At 35.7% G+C, this 20,631-nt stretch overlaps 2 protein-coding genes across 6 annotated transcripts; one reads left to right on the forward strand and one right to left on the reverse strand.

Moving 5' to 3' along the window:
- On the reverse strand, window positions 1,165-11,300 carry LOC109721942 (WD repeat-containing protein 48). Of its 5 annotated transcripts, none has more exons than XM_020249772.1 (19): window positions 11,084-11,300; window positions 10,858-10,968; window positions 9,680-9,788; window positions 8,996-9,154; window positions 8,228-8,290; window positions 8,054-8,143; window positions 7,638-7,931; window positions 7,077-7,174; window positions 6,951-6,986; window positions 6,424-6,544; window positions 6,075-6,311; window positions 5,508-5,603; window positions 5,347-5,412; window positions 5,192-5,230; window positions 4,976-5,110; window positions 4,217-4,581; window positions 3,507-3,654; window positions 2,457-2,648; window positions 1,165-1,635 (listed from the first exon to the last, which is right to left on the reverse strand). In XM_020249772.1, exons 3-19 carry the CDS (start codon window positions 9,776-9,778, stop codon window positions 1,537-1,539), a joined length of 2,337 nt encoding a protein of 778 aa, XP_020105361.1. In that variant the 5' UTR covers window positions 9,779-9,788; window positions 10,858-10,968; window positions 11,084-11,300; the 3' UTR covers window positions 1,165-1,536. The 5 variants fall into 5 exon arrangements, with proteins under 5 accessions (XP_020105361.1, XP_020105359.1, XP_020105360.1 ...); XM_020249770.1 differs by having other exon boundaries at window positions 9,680-9,798; XM_020249771.1 differs by having other exon boundaries at window positions 10,858-11,300.
- LOC109721945 (mitochondrial-processing peptidase subunit alpha-like) lies at window positions 13,627-18,786 on the forward strand. The gene is made up of 13 exons (XM_020249775.1): window positions 13,627-13,797; window positions 14,902-15,123; window positions 15,215-15,511; window positions 15,868-16,035; window positions 16,119-16,286; window positions 16,402-16,482; window positions 16,639-16,705; window positions 16,835-16,932; window positions 17,359-17,431; window positions 17,535-17,605; window positions 17,705-17,754; window positions 17,989-18,101; window positions 18,200-18,786. Exons 1-13 carry the CDS (start codon window positions 13,759-13,761, stop codon window positions 18,250-18,252), a joined length of 1,500 nt encoding a protein of 499 aa, XP_020105364.1. The 5' UTR covers window positions 13,627-13,758; the 3' UTR covers window positions 18,253-18,786.

Below are 20,631 nucleotides of genomic sequence, written 5' to 3' on the forward strand. Positions count from 1 at the left end.
AAATTCCCTACATAGTTAACTTTAACCTAAGAAGATAAAAATTCGAAGAGCCTTATATTCTTCTATTTTATTTTCAATTTTCACGCAAAAAGAAAAAAATATATATCCGTTGATGTTGGAAAGATAATAAAGATGCATTATTATTCGGAACAAATAATTGTAAAAAAAAAAATTAGTATGCTCAGAGCAATTATTTTATTGTCATAGTAGATAGTAGATGCATATATTGTGCTAGTCAAGATTTAAACCTCTACGATCTGGTGATGGTAAAATTTACTCTGGATATAAAATTAACTCCCTACCTAGTTTTAAACACAGAAAAAAAAAAAAAAAAGGAAAGAAAAAAAAAGTTCCTAGGTGGTGGAGGAGGAGATGAGGAACATAGAATTAATTGCGAAATTTAATTAGATCGTTCAGGGTTGATGAGGTGGACCAAATTGAGGACTAAATTTGCCACCCAGAGATTTATTGCAGATTTATTATTTTTGTACTGTACTGCTATTGTTCAAAAGTGTACACATCTTCGATGAATGGTTACGCAATCAGTATCCCTTTTATGACGCCCCCGAAGTGCGCTAGCCGTGTCTCAATACATGCACATGAATCAGTCAATATTGCCTTTCACGCGCGGTTGCTAGCACATCAGCAGTATTTGAGCGAAGCTTCACAATACCCGTATATGAATAAATTAATATTTCACGTACGATGATTACTAACGTATCAGTGACTTTTTGAGAGAACATCAATCCTACCAAACGATAGTACACGGGTGCACAGTTGTAGCAACAAGCTTGATTCGTTGTAAAACATGAATTAGTTAGCTCGAAAGCTGTCTCCTTACTATTACTTGAAAATTCGACTTCGTGGGCTCATGTGCATGGTAAATATAACCAAAAAACCAATGGACTGGTTGAAGAGGCGACGAAAAAGATATCAGTATAGTAGACAAAAATATATGCTCTAATATAATTCATGTGATCTCTTGAAACAAGAGGATCTCCTTAAAACTGACTCCGATACCATGTTACTCACAAACTTCTCTAGTCAAAAACGGCCCAGAATTTGTCTCAACAACAACCATGTCACTGATCCACAAACTAAAATAACGACATAGTAAGGAAAAACAAAGTCGCCGGAAGAATCAGGAACATCAAAAAGTCAAGCTAAATGAAATCCGCAAGGAAAAAGATTTCATTAAATAACAGAGTTCCGAAATATACAGTGTAATAACCTGGTAGCATGTAAAAAGCAAGCATATATCACTACATTTGCTATGATACATGGCTTGTGAATTGCTCGCTCGAAGTTCCTGGCCCTTGCGCCAACTATACAATAAAGCAAATGACTCCAACCTCTGAGTTTCAGTTATTCGATCAAGTTAGGTGGCAAAGAAATAATGTCTTTAAAACTATGAAGGCACAATTCCCTTAAATATCTCGTGATGCATATACGGAAAGCTGGTGATTTAACATTATTAAATATTCTTTCTATCATCATCTACTCTGCACCAGTCTATGGTGGACAATCTTTCTATCATCATCTACTCTGCACCAGTCTGTAGTGGAGAATCACATCTTCCGGTTTCTTCCATATGTAAGTACGGACTGTTGCGAGACTCATTTCAGGTGATAGCACCTGCATCAGATATCACACGGATAAAAGGAAAGATGAAAAACATGCATAAAGGACGAGCAAATTAGAATTTCTTTTTTTTTTTTTAAACTTATTTCACCCATTTATGATCATAAGTTGAGAATCAGTATTTTATGAATTTAGAACTGCAAAGAGCAGTATTTATATACTCTACTGTGTACCTCTATTTTAGAATCTTAGCAAAATTAAAATAAATATGTAAGTAAATGCTTTAGCAATTTGAAACAGAGCAAAGTTTTGGCAAATCTTAACAAGTTTGCAAGTATATGCTTTAGCTATTTGAAGCGGACCATAGTCAATATAATTGGTTCGTTTCATTGGGGAATCTTTTATAAGTATCTCAGAACTTGATTTTACATATGCATATACCTTTATATTCTTTTGAAGCTGACCATAATTTTAGCAATCTTACCAAATATGTAAGCACATGATTTAGCTAGTTGAAGCAGACCATATCTATATAATTGGTTCGTTTACTTGGGGAATCTTTTTATATATGCATCTCAGAACTTGATTTTGCATATGCATATATACCTTAATATTCTTTCAAATGATATATCTGAACTTCAGTTCTGTAAAGGGCCTCTTACAGAAATTACTAAAGCATCATTTCCACAGTGTCTCTGATTAGTAGACTTTTATCTCAGAGTCATGATTATGCTTGTGGGCAGTTATTTCATGATTACACTGTAGAACAGAGAAGATGGCGTAAAGAAGCTAAAAGGTATCATCATTAGAACCAATGATCTAGCAAATTCCTGATTTTAGGATCCAAAAAAGAACTAAATTCGTTTCAGACTTGCCTGATTATTGCATAAGATCTCTAAATTCGGCTTTAGTTTTGGCCATGACTTTAATCCTGATCTTAGAGAGCCATCGCCTATAGGTGGAAGCTGTGATTGCCCAGTACTAAGTCCTGACCCGAATGTTCCGTCAGAACTTCCAGCATCAACTGGTTTATCAAGGACCAATTTCTCAACCACATAGTTAATCACCTGTGGAAGAAAATAACAGAATTGTCAAGAAGGCACAAAGAAAGAAAGAAAGAGAGAAAGAGAGAGAGTGTGGAATATGCTTGCAAAATAATTCATGGGATGTGGTGGAGAATGGGTTATGAATTAGAACAAGTTTTCTAAGGAGAGGCATATTTTGTATGTATACAGCTACTCAAGAAATTGAGTTTTCAAAGGGCACATATGAATATTCAGGATTTAGTAGAGGTGTGACAGATGAAGTGGAAGGCATATATATATCTATATATAGCTATATATCTATATATATATATATATATATATATATATAGTAATTTGATGATAAGTAGAGAGAGAGAGAAAGAGAGTGCGCTATTTTAGGCTCCGATAATTGACTTTTCGTGCAAAAGTACGGAAACCTCCATGCTTGCAAGTTGTTTTCGATAATGGGGCATCTGATTCAGTGATCGGTTCCGTTAGACATGATCTACACTATTGGAACTATCTAGAAACCAAATTTCATAATTTTTTTACTTCGTTTGCCTAGTGAACGAGTAGTCTCAAAATGAACGGCTGAAAATAAAAATCTCATAAAAAACAGTAATAAAGGACTCAAATTTCAAATCGAAAGTATTGTTCTTACTTTTAATGTTAAGTAGAATTTTCTATTAAATTTTCATGTAATTTGGATACTTCTACACCGTTGAACTTAAAAACGTGCCACATCGGCCGTTAAAATAGTTATTTTTGAGACCCTGTGATCGCTTGGTAAATGATGTCGAAAAATTATGAAATTTGGTTTCTAGATAGTTCCAAAAACGTAGATTATGCCTAACGGAGCCAATCATCAAATCGGATGTCCTATCATCGAAAACAACTTACAAGCACGGAAGCCTCCGTACTTTCGAAGGTACGTTTCCCTTGACATGCACATACTTTGTGAATCCGCAATATCCGTGGAGCACTCAGTTTCCCTTGGGTAACATTTGGCAAAGATGAACCTTCAAACGGATGCAAATAAAAGCTACACCTGCATTGAGAAAAGCAAGCAGCATGAAATCACAACTCGAACAAATATACAAAGTAACTGCGTGTCAATATCAACATTATATAACATGAAATAGCATCTTTTTTCTCTGTATCTCGTTTAGGCTTGCAACAGTATTTCTAGTTCTTGTTTGTGCTTCATTCTTTTAGTTATCCATATATAATATCCAATTTGCTACAAAAAGGGTAAAATATATCAACATATCCTGTAATATGCCCCCAGTCGTCACTTACACACTCAGTCCCTAAAATTTGCTACGTATTGCATATCCATCTTAACCATCAAAATAACTGGCTTTCTCCAAAAATGTAACCATCCTACAAAAAGACTTCCTTAATCTAGTTCAGCCAAAAAAGTGTTAGAAAGGTCATTTTACAGAAAAAGTCAGCCGACACCACTTTTTTCCTAGAGCGCACTGATGGAATTGTAATCTACGAGAAAGTTCTGGGATTGACCAAGAGGCATGCTGGGAAAGTAAAGGGACTAACTATTTGTTCCTAGAGAAATCTATTCTGCAGAAGAAGAGGATAAATTAACTACTTACTTGGTATTCTCTCTCGGAGGTAATCGGCCATTCAACACGCAATCAATACACCACCATGGAAGATCCTTCTCATCTTCCATCCCATCTAAATCAGTGATTTTCTTCCTCCAAGGACCCCCCTGAGAACCCTCTGTAATTATCGATGGAGGTGACACGGTTGAAAATTCAAATGCAGGAAGCATCACATTCATGTGGTTTTCAGAACCATCGTCAACCTCGAGTCTTGAATGCGGAGCATTTTTAACAGATGCCTCTTTTCCAATTGAACTGTCGCCATTGGATGAAGCTTGCGATCCCGGTTTCTGCCTTCTTTTAGCAAGCCAGTACGAAAATAAGCCACGAAGAGTCTCTTGAGCCAAATTTATCTGCAATAGTTTGGAGAACATTTTTGAATACTTAATTGCCTTACAATCAAGCAATTCAAGATTTACTGAAACCAAGAAGATTTAACATTCTAAAACCGCTACCAGGAGATTCCCGTGTCCAGAGATCTTTCAAGCAGAGACCATTTTGTCAGCCAATTTATTAGAAAAATTACACACAACTGCTTTTCCAATGTCTAGGCAACAAGTCTCCCCTTACCATACGTGACCATTTTGTCAGCCAATTTATTAGAATTTGTTTCCAGAATAGCATAATTTCACCTTCGATTGCAGTCATCCAACTATCATTACTATTTAACGGCAAGGAAAGAGCAGAATTATTTTAAGTGATCCAACATAGGCGAAGTTCAAAGAATAAACATATAATATACACTACCTTAAGATCTTCTGGGGTCCCTAGTATATTCAAGTCGATTGCATACATTTCGGCAGAAAAGCATTGAGGTGTATCCAAATGGACAGACAAGCATCCAAGTCGAGTGTCCATAGTAAACCATGCAGGTATGCTCACCTGGAGAAATCGAAATTCAAATTCAAAAAGTCCGGGGAAACAATCTATGGCATAGATTAATACTGTTACTCTGTGCAATACCATTTCAAACAACTCTTCCTTCTTTTCTTCAAATGATATCTGCAGACAAAAGAAAATAGACGAGATAACATTAAATCTCATAGTTAAATCTCATAGTTTTTAGTTTCAGTAAATGCAGTATAAGAATTTAAAGATACAGTACAGATAAACAGAACCTTGCCGTAGTCCTCAGTTACGATACCCCTAGTAACGTCCCACAGCTTAACTGAGCCTGCAGTGTCCTGTAAATAAGTGCTTTAAGTGCTAGAGTTCATAGTATTTTGCAAAACATCAGTTAACCATAGAACAAAAGAAATTAGAGAAATTGAATAATCACCTTTGTCAGGACATGCCTTCTATTATTCAATATCTCATGCTGTATGATTCCTGGAATCCCTGGAATAGTGATAGATGGTTCTTTATATACAGGAACCTGCATAATAAGAAGTCGCAGCCAATATAACTGACAACTATCATCACAAACTGAGAGTCCAAGAATCAAAAGTGTGAAACTCTCTAAGATGCTTGAACCATACAAACCAGGAATTCCTGAATTTTTTTTATATGCACTACAAAAACTTAGTTTCTTACATATATAACCTTGCAGTTACAAAAATGAGTGTTTCAGTATTTTCCCCCATAAATTTGATTATTCCCCGATTTAAGGGCAGTTTCAGTAAGAAACTGACATTTCAAGGGTATATATGAAAATTGAGACTTTACAAGGGCATACATAAAGATATATGATTTTCCACGGATATAAACGTAAAATCCCAAATGACCAAGTACCAAAAATACAGGCAGTAAAATAGTTATACATGCATAAGGACGTTGGGTTTGTAACCGGAAATCATGTTCCATTTGAAAGGAAAAAAAAAAAGTCTGTCCCAAATGTCTGACTTACAGGTGCTGATCCTTCCAATGAAGCCCTTGCCCTTGAAAAGGACAAATTCCCGGCTAAGAATGAGCCACCTCTTTGGAAAACCTTCTGAGGGCTTCGTCCTTCAGCTGGCCACGCAGACAAAGCAGAATCTGTTGTTGCAACCCATATCATATCATCTTGTAATGCCAACTGCAAAATTGGGTGTTCTTTTGTGCATAGCAAGACGCTCTCCCTTGTTGATAAATCAGTAAGGTACACCTGAAGCATCAAAATCATGCTGAGAAAATTAGACGCAAGTACGCAACTAGGTTTCAGATTGTAATATCAGGGAGCAAACTTCCCAGAAAACCATGAAACTTTTAATACTTACAGAAAGGTCCCTCCCACCACTATAAACATGTGTGAATGAGGGAGTACTAGCAAGTGCCCAGACTGAATCGGTGTGGACGGCATAGGAGTGAACACAACGCTGCTGACCAAGATCCCATAAGCTACATGAGAAATAAAGATATGCTGCATTAGTTGAAATGTGAAAAAAAAAAAGAAAAAACAAAAGAGAGCAGAAAGGAGTTTGTTGTTTCCAATGATGGACTTGGTTGTCATCTTTCACTCTTTCTTATTCAGCTGAAAGACAAGGGAATTACGTTACCCCCATTTACTAGTCTGAAGTGAAAGTGCATGATGCTAACAAAACTAAAATAGGATAAATGGTCCTGTCTCAAAAGTCCATCTTTCCCAATGGAATTTCATGAACTCTCAAATTCTAACAAATAACCTTGCAAAAGACATGCCACATAATAAGGAAAAAAAACCATGGGAGGCAGATGGAAAAGAAGATGATTACAGCATTGCACAATCACTATGATAAAGCACAAAACGGAGAGATTAGTTATTTACCGGATCATTGAATCAGATGAACCTGATAAGCAGTACCTGCAAGAAGCAATTTATAAAGCGAATTCAACAAAAATAGCATCTAGCTCATTAGAAAAAAGTGTAATAATTTGAATATCACATACAAACCTGCCAGTGGAATCAAGGAGCAAGGCCCTAATATTGTCGGTATGCCCTCTTAGTTTCATGTTCTTTGAACCAGTCCTTGGATCCCAAACACGAACAACCTACAGAATAATTAATAGATAAAAAGAGGTTACACCAATTAAAGCATAAATTTGTGTAACATTGAATGATTTATGAGAATCATAAACTATCATGGCCGTTTGAGCTAGCTTCTGGAGCAGCTTCCATCTTCCAGAAAAATAGAAGTTCCGGAAAGCTTTCAGCAATCTTGTGTTTGGCAATGAAAGGTCTAAAGCATTTGCAATGCAGAAAGGTGAATGAGAAAGGAAATAAGCTCCAATTTGAAGCTTCTCTTTCTGCTCTAGCAAGAAGTTTGCTGAGATCTGAATGAAATTACTGTTAGAACATTTCAAACAGTTCTAGTTATATAACACTTCCATGAAATCTCCAGCCAGGACAAATAAGCTGTGTATGAATATTTGCACACAGAATTTTGTAGTTTTTAAAGCCGTCCTAACACAATGGGAGTTAATAGACAAAAAGTAAAAAAGGAGAAGAGCATACCTTCTCAGTTCCGCCAGAAACAAGAAGGGTTCCACTATCATTCATTGCTAGGGCATACACCGATTCCTTATGGCCTTTGGCAGCAATTGGACTATACCCACGTGACTGACTGTTGTTTGCAGATATGTTATTATTAGTACCGCCACATCGTAAACTTGTCATAGGTTGCATAGTATTGCCATTTGAAACATCATCTTCTGTTGAATCAGCAGTCTTAGCAATTGGGAGAAGGGCTGCATCAATATCCCATATAAAGACCTCGCCACCAAGGCCCCCAGAGGCAACAATATTGCTCTATATGCATGGCACAACAAAAATATGTGATATCTTTTACATGAAAATGAACAGAAAAGAGGCATAATATTTAATCTCAGACACCTTTATACATGTGAAAAAGGTTAATGTTTGAAAATTACATTCTTTTCCGCCGCAGCAAGACATATAACATAGTCGGAATGTTGACGGAGAGTCCTGGTACACACACCATCAGACAGGCAATTCCATGTCTGAGAAAAGTAACTATATTAACAAGAGTTAATGACAAAAATGATTGATTGCAAAGCTTCTACAGATTCAGTTGAAGTAAAAACCTTAAGAGTGGTGTCTGAAGAACAAGAAACGAGAGTGTTACCAGCAAGAATAGCATCATTAACCTGCGTAACAACCTCTCAAGTTCAATAACCAAATTGTGCATCACAAGTAATGCAAAAAGAAAAATACACATGGAGATGGATGATAACTAGTATTAAAACAGGGAAGGGCAACTAAATAAATTAGACAAATTGAACCATCTATACACATGAGCAGAATACACACACACACAAAGGAACATGACTACACACACACACACACACACACACACACACACACACACAAAGGAACAAGACTACACTACCATCATTGACTGACTAAAAGCTTTTAGGATTGGTGACTATATTGTACAAGGAGAAATTTATAAACACCTAGTGCATAGCATTTCATTGGACAATCTCAACGTGACTACATGATAGGATGAATAATCTATAGATGTTAATTCGTTGCATTTGGCGGGAAAAAAATTAAGAAAAAATAAGAAGAATATAGAGCTTTTATTGAATTACTAAGCTTATGGCAGGACACAAGATAATCTATGTGATTCATCGTAGAGAAAAAAAGGGTGCTAACTACATATTAAACAACACATCATTTTATTTTGATAGCAAGTCTTATTAAATGATTCAAGATAAAAATTGGGAAAAGAAAAAGGAGTCAAGAGAAAATAATAACACTTCAAAAGATATTATAATAAAAGAGAGAAACACTGCAAAATAAAAAAAGATAAATTGGTACAAATGCAACACTGTAACATAGGATCATACCCAATCAACATGTGATTCAAATGTTGCTGAGAAACTTGCTTCACCATCTCTCAGAGCCCATCTTTTCAAAGTCCCATCTCGACTTCCAGTAAAAAGATAATCATAGTTATCAGGAGCAGAATTCTTTAAATATGCTAGGCAGTTAATTCCTGCACGATGCTGCAGACATAGAAATAGTTTGAAACATATCAAAATAAGAGACTTGCATTGCACGAAGCCTCCCACGATATGTGGTCATAACCACATATGTGCAGCCATATCCCCAGCCTATGGATGCAGTTCTACAGACTAGAAACTATGCTAGCAGAAAACATGGAATAAACTTTAACATCAAGAGGTCTTACTTCTAAAATAAATCATCTCTAATGCCCCTACGTCAACAGTTTAAAACCCATGATAGAGATGCTCTTAGAAGCACTAACAACTTTTCCATTAAAAATCTACACTAATTTCCAATTAGAGTAGAAGCAGAAGCTCTAAAGTGTGAGTCTGCTTTCGAAGCTTAGAAACTCATTTCAGCTTCCTACCATAGCAAAACCTTCAGAACGTTTATATGCCAAATGCCAAATAATAGGCCATTGCTTCCTTGCTAAAGAAGTTGTTTCAAAAGCTAGACCAAAGAGGCTCAAGGTGACAAAATAAAAATAATAGTTCACGGAAAAGAGGGGTAAGTAAGAAAAACACCTTTGTGTCATCTGCATCATTCAGCACATACGTTAGACGCTTCTCCTTCCGAGCACGCGTAGAGCCGGATGTATTACCAGCACTGCCAACACGATGCATTTCAAGGTGCCTATAGCAAACTACAGTGGTTCAACCAGTAAATAAAACAGTTCCATTTTACGATTAGAGTATCATTAGGGCAAAGACACAAAATTCAAACCATAACAGATATCAACATTTAACAGACAAGAACCAGAAACTCATATGCCAGTAACGCAAACTGAAGCTTTGAAAATTTACTTAGAAGTTGCTATCACTCTCTAATAGATTTTTTTTTTTTCATGTAAATGTCTTGTCGAGAAAAATCATATATGGAAATGCAACCAGCCTTTCTGCAGGAAATGGCATAAATCATGAAAGTATCATAACTATAGGTGTCATAATATACCAGGACGCTCTAATGTCATCTCTAGACTACATTAACTCGATGGCTGTGAATCATTCAATTAAATACCTACTTAGGAACACTAGTTAAAAAAAAAAAAAGCCTAACTAGGGCTACCCTTTGGAACCGCGCTGATGTAGCAAATTTCTAACTTTGGTCATCCCCTTCACACATAATGCATGACATAGGAGCAAGTATATGTCATGGTCAAATAACACAATGGGTTGGCATTACCATGCTGACATTTACTCCTTCCATTCCCACGATGAGCTAAAAAAGAGAGATAGAACTAAATAATACTGAGAGACTTATAAAATAAAGGATTATTCCAATGGAATTTACGGGTTACGAAACAATATCCCAAAGTCTCCAGGTCACTGTTTCATTCTAATCTCACTTCTAATTCATAGGTACCAGTTTAGAAGAAAAAAAAAGTATAATCCAAAGTTTTAGAGATTATGTAACACAAACACAAACCACCGCTATTAGCAAAAATAGCACCTGTGTTCACCTGAAAACTCATAATTAACATTGAAAAGGAGAGTTTTTTCGGATCGAATTGCAATAATCAAGAGAATCTCCCGAGCAAAAACAATCATACCCACGCAATAAAGTAAGTAATATTAAATTACTACACAGGAAACAATACTCTAGGATTCTTTCTGGGTCGTATAGCGTAATAGAAAATGGATTAAATGGAACAACATTACATCAAAGGGGGGCAATTTTAGAAGAAAGGGCCAAGCAAAACAACCTTACTGTTCACAGGGTTCTCGATCCCGACCTCGCCGGATTGCGGCGGCGAAACCCGAAAATCCTCGATCACCAGCGTCTTCTTCGCCTCGCAAAGCTAATTCAAATCGGGCTTTTCCCCAACACCACAAACAAGCACTAGCACATCAGAGATCAATAGAAGAGAACAGCCCGACGAAGCAAAGGAGTGGTCTTTGCACTCAAAAATCTCCTCCTCCTCGCGTTACCTGATCAATCGATGCCCCGATTGGAGGCGATATTTCAGAGGAGAGGGAGGCGATGGCGATATGCGAGGGGGGAGAGGAGGAGAAGAGATTCAATGGGGAGGGATAGGGTTTGGGGACGATGAGATTGGAGAGGGGGAGAGACGGGTTTGGGGTGGAGAGGGTCGAGAGTGGGTAAAAGGAGGAGGCGCGATCGGGAGCCGGGGAGAGAGAGAGAGAGAGAGAGAGAGAGAGAGGAGAGAAAAAGGAAGAGAAAATTAAAGGAGTCGACTAAAAAAAACTAAAAAGAAGGTGCAAAACTTAAATAAATAAAATAAGAATATGCAGGGTTTATCTGAACGATAGATTATTTAGGATTAGTTGTTGAATCTGTTGAAATATTAAATTTATAGTTTATTTTTTAAATTTATTTAATTTCAGTCCGTTAGTAATATTATATTTTTAAAATTTAAATTATTTATTTATTTTAATAAGTTTATAATTATAAGAATTGTATACATTATATTGACTTAACTTGCAAAGATAAACATCGTATTTAAATTTCGATTCAATGTGTGATTGACTATTTTAAGTTAAATAAATTAAAAGATTAGATAACAAAATCAAAATTTTGAATGATTAGATAACCAACTCAAAATAAGGTATAATTCAAAGAAAGTCGTTTGTATTGTGTAGTAGACATACCATGCAAAAAAAAATATTTTTATTTTATAAATTATGATGGAATGGCTGAATTAAAAGAATTTAATTGTGATTGATATGGCTACATCTCGTAGGATATGAGACCGATATATTTTAGATTTTTTTTTATAGTTTATAAATATAATGATTAAAATTTAAATATAAATAAGATAAGTAAGACTGGAATTGAAATTAATGATATGATGGGATTTTGTTTAAAAAAAGAAAATGGTAGGATAGGAATTTTGGGAGAGAAAGAGGAGAAAGAGAAAATAGTTTTTTTTTTTTTTTGTGATAGAGCAAAAGAAATATTTGTTTAAATAAATGATTACTGGTTTTAGGTATTACAATTTAGGTAGTCATTGGCATGGGAAATTTATATTGAAATTAAAAGTCATACATAAATAAATTGAGTTTTTGTAATATATTTCTATTTTGATTTGCTAAGAATAATGAATATTTACAATCTAATTAATCCATGTTTGGAACACATAGTGATGATATTTGGATTTCTATCATAACTCTAATTCTATTTTATCGGCTAGGTATTTTTTGTTAGCTTTGAAACTTATAAAAGCTTTTTTTTTAAGGAAAAAAAAAATCTTCAAAATTAACCTTTCATCCTTGCTCTTTTTTTCCCACCACCCTCACCTTTGTTTTTTTTTTTAGCTTTGTCTTACGATCCCATCATTCAATAATAATACTAATTAATTTATTTTCTACTTTTAAAATTTGCTTTTTCAACAAAATAGTTGGATTGTTAGAGGGGAAAGATCTTACGCCCTTATCTGAGCTATAACATACTTCGGAGTTGATATACAATTTTTTATTTTTTTTAAAAAAAAATAGCTCGCTATCCGCTTTATTCGTTGGAATAGTGAATTAAGTTACATAGGTGAGGCAACACAGGCCTCGAAGGGGGCGGGAAAAAAAAATTGTAATCTAATGGTTATATATTGTTGCATATCTGCTAAAATCTAATAAATTTTAAATTTTTGATATACAAAATTTAAAATTTATTATATTTGGTAATACTAAGTTATTTCTGGTTTTAAAATGCTTTCTTAATTTTTGTCGAAGTTCAATGATTTGTTTCAAAGCAGTTTATAAAACACTCCATAAAGCACCTGAATGTTCTATTTTAAAAGATATAAATACTGCAAAAAATATATCAAACATATCCAAATGTGAGGTAACCACGAGGGGTAATTCCCGAATTTCAGATATTCATCTAAAAAAGATGTTAGAGATTAAGTTCTATCTGATTTTCACTTGTTATATATATATTTTTTCTCATTAAATTTTCAAGATTAGTTGAAATAAAGTTATGTAAGGTGTAACTCAACAATCTCTTACCAAATTAGATTAAACTCAAAGTTGCTCGCGTGTAATCTGCTTAAGAGTTAGAGAAAGACACCAACTACTTTAATATTCTCTGCTACATAAAAGTAACTAAACTTTAATTTATCACCAGTTGAAAATTTTTGGCCGTGTAATATTTAAAATTTAGAATAATTATTTTCTCCACAATTACGATACTAAACTAATTAGAATAATAAAATTCTCTAATTATTGTAACTATTATTATTATTATTATTATATAGTTAATAATTAATTGCTAAGCTAAATTCTCAGCAGTTGAATAGTATACTTCATTTTGATCTGCGAGTATTTTATTTTATTTTTTTTAACGGACTATTCGGATCCCGTGAGTCACACCGTTCTACCGCTTTTACTCGCCCGATATCTCTGGCTCGCGTCGGATTCGGATCACAGATTTATCGGGTCCGAATCAATACTCTATAGACCCGACCCGAATCCGAACTGTTAACACGGTTCTTCGCTCCCCCTCTCCTAAAAGCGTAAAAAAAAAAAAACCAAAAAAAGAGCCTCTCCATTCCCGATCTTCGGCGGCTCCTCTCCCTCGTCTCACCCGACCCCTCTCTCCTCATTCGTTCTCGTCCCTCTCCATCTTAGGGTTTGCTCCCTCCCCAATCATGTATAGAGCCGCCGCAACGCCCCTCAGGGCTCTCAAGGTTCGTTTTCGCGAGATCCTAACCCTAGTGTGAGTGATTTGATGTGTGGATCGCCTTCTTTTTGCGCGCTCGGATTTGGGAATATTTGGTTTGTTTTTGGTTTCATAGATTAAGAAATGTCATTTGATTCGTGCAACCATGGTTTTTCGTGGTGATTTTGTATGTACTATTACATAGCAGGCAGATTTACTTAGAAAGTTATAATTTTTATAGTGATTCATGCGGGAGAATCTGTTTAAGTTGAGATTACAACTTCTTATTAATTTCATTTAATGTGATTGTACTTGAACTTTGTTGCAATTAGTTTAGGACTGTGAATAAGGGGACAAAATGGAGAAAAATGATTACATATGGTAAAAAAACATTGTTGTTAGCTTGGAATGGACGAGTAAAATAGCACATTTTATTGATAGATTTGGAATCTCTTCAATTCATTGAGCTTTATTTTCTTAAAGTTTCTGGATATTAACTGTTATATACATCTTGTAAAATTTTGGACTGGTGGAGCTGGCCTTAGTGTCTCAGGATGTGTTACCAAGTTTGCTGGTGATAGTGTAGTTTACTCTGATGCTGAATTAATCAGTTATGAACTCCTGATGACTAAAATATGTCTTATATGATTTTCAAATCAAGATTTTTGTGCTAGTCAAAGCTGAACTGATTAGAGATGTCACTATTGGGGCATTCTTTAAAATTCAAAAGAAAATTAGGTTTATGTGATAAATCTGGGATAAACAATTTTATATTGCTTATCCTGCCAGATGGGCCTTTTTTGCCGAAGAGCACTCACTAGAGATCTTGAACAAGTAAAAAAGGTGTTTAGGGTCGGTATGCAGTTTTCTGTAGCAGCAAGATAAATAGATAATATTTCAGCATGTCAATTTATATATATATATATATATATATATATATATATTCCCTCTCTGCAGTTCAGATAATTACTCTATATATTACAAACTTAATTTTACCTATTGCATATCTCGGAAATCATGTTAAGCTTCTACGTACGCAGTTTTACATATTACATAACTGCCTCAATCATGAATTTGCTGTACATATTGTATGATTTATACATTCTATTATTGTTGTTTACTTGATTCTCAGCGCCATGCTGCTACTAGATCTGCGAGTACAAGCGTTGCAAGAAGCTCTTCTGGTGGCTTCTTTAGTTGGCTTACAGGGGAAAAGTCCAGCCAACTTACTCCTCTTGATTTCCCACTGCCAGGTGTCACAGTTCCTCCACCATTGCCTGATTATGTAGAGCCAGGGAAGACCAAAATCACAACTCTTCCAAATGGTGTCAAAATTGCATCTGAAACATCACCAGTATGCTTTCATTTTTTTTGTTTAATGCTACTCTAGTCCAACATTTGTTTTACTTCTATCAAAAATAATATTTTCTGGACTAAATTATCAGAGCCCAGCTGCTTCAATCGGACTTTATGTTGACTGCGGTTCTGTGTATGAAACACCTTTTTCGTCTGGAGCCACACATCTCTTGGAGAGGATGGCCTTCAAAAGCACAGCAAATAGGAGTCATCTCCGCATTGTGCGTGAAGTTGAAGCAATTGGAGGCAATGTAACTGCTTCAGCTTCTCGCGAGCAAATGGGGTATACGTATGATGCTTTGAAGACGTACATGCCTCAAATGGTTGAAGTTCTTGTTGATTGTGTCAGGAACCCTGCGTTCCTTGATTGGGAGGTTAAGGAGCAGGTAGTCTATCTACAGTGATATCATATTTGTAGTGTTGTGGGTGTTTGTTTTACCTGGCTTGGAACAGCTTCTTTGCTTTGAGAAGCAATAGCCAGGCATTTGGGAAACAAAGTCTCTGGAGCCTTTGCTTTCGGGGGGTAGTTGAAATGAGCTACACGACCCAAAAGTAGAGGCTCCATGTTGGAGCTATTGTTTCTGTAGCAGCAGAAGCTGTCGAAGTCTCTAATGGAAAAGCTACTGATGCTCCGTTGAAATATATATACTCAAACAACACTTCCGTCGAAACTCTAATAAGGCAAAGAAAATATTTTTGTTACTCGCGTTTGTTAACTTACTTTTTATCTTGCTTATTACAGCTGCAGAAGATAAAAGCAGAGATAGCAGAAATCTCTAATAATCCTCAGGGTTTACTCTTGGAAGCTATTCATTCTGCTGGTTACTCTGGTGCATTGGCTAATCCTCTAATGGCTCCTGAATCTGCAATTAACAGATTGAATAGCGATATTTTGGAGGATTTTATTAACGTAAGATCAAATTTCTTGTTTTTATACCACTACCTCTGCTGGAAGTCTCTGTTTTGATTTACTTTTTGGTTTGGATAATATAGGAGAATTACACAGCACCTAGAATGGTACTTGCAGCATCGGGTGTAGACCACGATGAGTTGGTCTCAATTGCTGAACCTCTCTTATCTGATCTCCCAAAAGTTGCTCGGCCAGAAGAGCCTAAATCTGTTTATGTTGGAGGGGATTATCGTTGTCAAGCAGATTCAGCGGTGGGTATAGACGATTTGCAAATAGAATTGTGAGACTTAAGTCATTAGGTTGCTTGTCTTTCTTTGTAAATCTTTTTTATTTTCTTTTATTAAACAAATTTCTTGCTGAAAACAGAAGACACATGTAGCCCTTGCTTTTGAGGTTCCTGGCGGTTGGTACCAGGAGAAGGAAGCGATGACATTGACAGTGCTTCAGGTAGTCTTACACACTTTCCCGAATTCTTTACTAAATTTTTTTGCCAGATTTTGTCTGTTTCTTCAAATTTGTCCAGCTGTTGTGCGTTCTTCTCCTTTCATGTTGTCCATATGTTTGTGTCAACTGGTAAAGCGAATCAATTCTATGTTGTTGCAGATGCTTATGGGAGGAGGTGGTTCTTTCTCTGCTGGAGGTCCTGGGAAAGGAATGTATTCTCGGTTATGTATGTTACAATCTCTATTTTCCTTCATATCAATCTGTACCTGTTTCTTTTTCTTCTGTAGTGTGTTAAGGTGCTCCTATAAAATTCTAGCATGAAACCTTAACATCAAATATGATTTATTGTTTGCAGATCTCCGTATCTTGAATGAGTTCCAACAAATCGAGTCATTCTCTGCTTTTAACAGTATCTATAATCATACTGGCATCTTTGGAATCCACGCTACTACTGTAAGCTATCCTTTAAATAAAACTTGGTAGTAGTTGATATGTTGTTCTTGATTCTTACTTGTTCATATACAATCGTTGCCTATGCTTGATTTTCTATCTTAAATTTTTGCTTGCCTATGCTTGATTTGGCTTAAATTATTCTTCTACCAATACCATGTCAAATGTGTTGCTTGAGTCGTAATACTCGCTATCTTGGTGCCACTATTCTGATCTAGCTATATTGATGGTAAAGCCAAAAGTCATCCTAATTTCAAGCCTCTGTAATTGGGTCTGTAATGGTTATTGGTTTTCCTCCTTTTGGATGTCGTTGAAGCTTGGTCGGCTGAAAATAGTTAAATAAGTGCATGATCTATCTTTTTTTTAATGCTGTTTAACCCTTGAGCTCAAATGTGGTACTAATTTTACTGATATTATATTGTCTATCAGGGTTCAGATTTCCTTTCAAAGGCAGTTGATTTGGCAGTCAGAGAGCTTATTGCAGTTGCAACTCCTGGACAAGGTTTAAATAGCTCCTCGTAATTCTTGCAGCTTACAGCCTCTTATATTAGTTTGCCTTAATTGTTTACTCTTTTTTTTTTTTAAATTTCTCGTTACTTCCGTAGTTGATCAGGCACAGCTCGATCGGGCTAAAGAGTCGACTAAATCTGCAGTTCTGATGAATCTTGAATCAAGAGTACGGCTTTTTTTATCGCTTTTGAAACCATCACTGTTGGACGTTATCTTTTAACATATCTATGTTTCTTTTTTTTTAATATATATTTATATACTGCAGATGGTAGCATCAGAAGATATTGGACGACAAATTTTGACATATGGAGAAAGGTCTTTCCTATGATCATTGTATTTTCATTTACAGAAGTCTTTGGTTTGCTTAAGTATCTTTTACCTTATTCACTCTATAATTCACTTTTTTGCACTCCAATCTTAACATACCTAAATCGAGAAGGTGGCAAAAATTGTACGGAAAATGGTAGTACTTTCCATGACACTTTGAAATATCATGGTGATTGTTTCTTTTTTTTTTTTCTTGTTTATTTTGTTTTGTGGATGTTGCAGGAAACCCATCGAGCATTTCCTGAAAGCTGTTGATGACGTCACGCTGAAAGACATTTCATCAATTTCTGAGAAGATCATTTCTTCTCCACTCACAATGGCATCTTGGGGAGATGGTATGTTTAAAGCAAACTTTTAGAGTGTCAGTTCACAAGAAAACTTTTTCTTCTTGTTCTTCTGGTTCTCATAATTTCCTGAAATGCCTTTCTTGCAGTTATCAACGTTCCTAGCTATGAATCCGTGAGCCGGAAGTTCCACCCCAAGTGAATAGTTTCCATCGCGTGAAGCGCACGAGACATTTACAAAATTTTGAAGGTGCAGATCCGGAGCTCACTGCGATTGCGCCCCAAACGGCTGGAATAAGCGGTTACAACTTATTTGCTTTGATACTGCCATAGAGATCAATAATTGTCTGGAACCTTGCGGTCGAAACACTTGTTCTTCCCCCTCAACTGCTGCCCATTCTGATGTTTCTATTTTTGCCATTGTTCTGCTCTTATTTATTCACGCGTCCAAAGTTGAGAACTTAGATCTGATTTGCCGCCACTCGAGCATAAGTAGTCGAAATTTCGTTTTAGTTGATGGCTCCTTTAATCTGTGTTTCACTTCGCGAGAAAAATTCTAGAAACTTATATGACTCTTGTGTTGCTCGAAACTGTTGCGGCGGAGTTGGCAGTGTAAAGTAGGTGTGGATTGTGTTGTGATCTCATTTGACAATGCGCCTGTTTTCGCGGTGGATGGTTTTGTATTAATTTTGAACGATAATCTGAGGATGTCTGTGATGCAGAATTTGGATTTAAACTGTTTGATCGAATCAGGTGTTGTTATCTTGGTAAGAGTCAGATGTTGGGGGACACACAAACCCACTTGGCACTTCTAAATCTTCTAGATTTTCCATAAAAATACATGGACCGAAACAGGGAACCAGCGAACTCGCAACTGTGGGCGATGCAGCTGGGTTGAGAGAAATTATTATTATTACTAGTGAACGTCAAATTTATTCTAGAATCGAAAGCGGATGTTCCCCGTTGAAACCCGAGTTCGCTCCCCGTTGAAACCCGAGTTCGCTTCTGCTTACGCCAAACGCTATGTTAATTCTGTAAAGTGCCTACGCCAGGTCTACCACATCACCTGAAGTCCAATGCTCATCAAAAGAGGAGACAGCAAAGTGATTTTCTACCGTAATAGATATTTATTTTTCTTATTTAATTTGCTATAAATTAAGTTCTATCACAAACTCAACTTTCTCATAGTGCCGTAATTGAGTTCATTTTGACTAACAAACAAGTCAGTTAGAAAAGTAACAGAAATATAAAATAATAAAAAAATAATCTTTTACCCTCTTGTGTGTTGGTGTTGGAATTTTAAATGAAATTATAGTGGGGGAATTTTAATTTCCAAAACCATAGTTCAACTGGAAGTTTGTTCTCAATCTGAAAATTAATTACAAGAGCAAACAAAATTACCCTGGGCTAGAGGTGAGGTGTATGGACCGTGTCTATGCAAAAAGCTTCCTGTGAATGACCAATGGTATGGACCGAGTCTAGGCTTCGTTTGGTTGGGAAATTAGTAGAAATTAGTTATTCCATAAATAGATACAAATATAGATTTTTGTAAGAATAAGATATTTTTTTGTTTGGATGAAAATGTGAGTATAAATTGGAACTAGAAAAATTATGTTTGGATGATTATTAGGAATAAGAGAAATAGTTAATGGTTATAAATAGAAAATAATGATATTACCCTTATAATTGAATTTAAATTTTTAAATTTTAAACTTATAACCTTAAGTTGAAAATTCGAACTTTTAATTTTAAAATTTGAAATTAAAATTTAAAACTTTAATTTTAAATATCAAATTGTAAATTTAAGACCAAATTTAAATTTCAAAGATATAAAATAAAAATCTCAATATCTCTCTCGCTCTCTCTGGGGTGGGAACAATTTGTTCTCACCCACCCATTTTTTGTTTGGGTAAGAGAGAGGGGATAAGGTCCTTAGCCCCTCTTATACCCAATCCAAACAGCACCAGAGAGAACAGCGATATCTTATCCGATCTTGCGAAGATAGCGAAATTGGCCGCAACACCTGACCAATAACCCAAGGAGAAAACACAACGGGCCCCGCTTTAGGGGTCCATTGGGGCCCACTTCGGGGCCTAATGAATCAAGTCGTCCACTGTGCTCCACGTGGCGACATCATAGAGCTCCATCCCATGATCCCCTTCTCTCCTTATTAGTTTACAAACTGCACCGTTTTTCCGCTTATACATATATAACACACACATACACGCGCGATTACCAGTACTATAACCATCTATTTTTAAGATCGAATTATTCAATTTGGTTACTGCTTGCTGATTAATTTATTGAATTTAAAACATTTAATCTATTCGAATTATTATGTTAATCATATATTTATTTTTATTATAATATTGGATGAGATAAAATTAATATCAGAGCACGCTTTTGTGGATCAACATGTTTCGCACTAATCATCATCAACGGTCAAGGACATGGTATTATCTCGCATAGATTAACTATATAGTACCGTATTTTAAAGCTAAAAATTAAAAGATCTTTCTTTTTTTATATATAGAAAATTCTCAGACATAACGCGCCAGGGCTCTAGAAAATACAATACAAT

This window comes from Ananas comosus, linkage group 16, assembly GCF_001540865.1.
Source record: "Ananas comosus cultivar F153 linkage group 16, ASM154086v1, whole genome shotgun sequence".
In the NCBI taxonomy this organism is placed as follows: Eukaryota; Viridiplantae; Streptophyta; class Magnoliopsida; order Poales; family Bromeliaceae; genus Ananas; species Ananas comosus.

Excerpts from the sequence above, each read along its gene's own strand:
- LOC109721945 (XM_020249775.1), top strand. The coding sequence starts at position 13,759 with ATGTATAGAGCCGCCGCAACGCCCCTCAGGGCTCTCAAG. Across the intron at positions 16,036-16,118 it reads TTTTGGAGGATTTTATTAAC|GAGAATTACACAGCACCTAG; the intron begins GTAAGATCAAAT and ends TGGATAATATAG. Across the intron at positions 16,706-16,834 it reads AGGAATGTATTCTCGGTTAT|ATCTCCGTATCTTGAATGAG; the intron begins GTATGTTACAAT and ends TATTGTTTGCAG.
- LOC109721942 (XM_020249772.1), bottom strand. The coding sequence starts at position 9,778 with ATGCATCGTGTTGGCAGTGCTGGTAATACATCCGGCTCTACGCGTGCT. Across the intron at positions 5,413-5,507 it reads GAAGGCATGTCCTGACAAAG|GACACTGCAGGCTCAGTTAA; the intron begins GTGATTATTCAA and ends ACTTATTTACAG. Across the intron at positions 1,636-2,456 it reads AGATCTTATGCAATAATCAG|GTGCTATCACCTGAAATGAG; the intron begins GCAAGTCTGAAA and ends TATCTGATGCAG.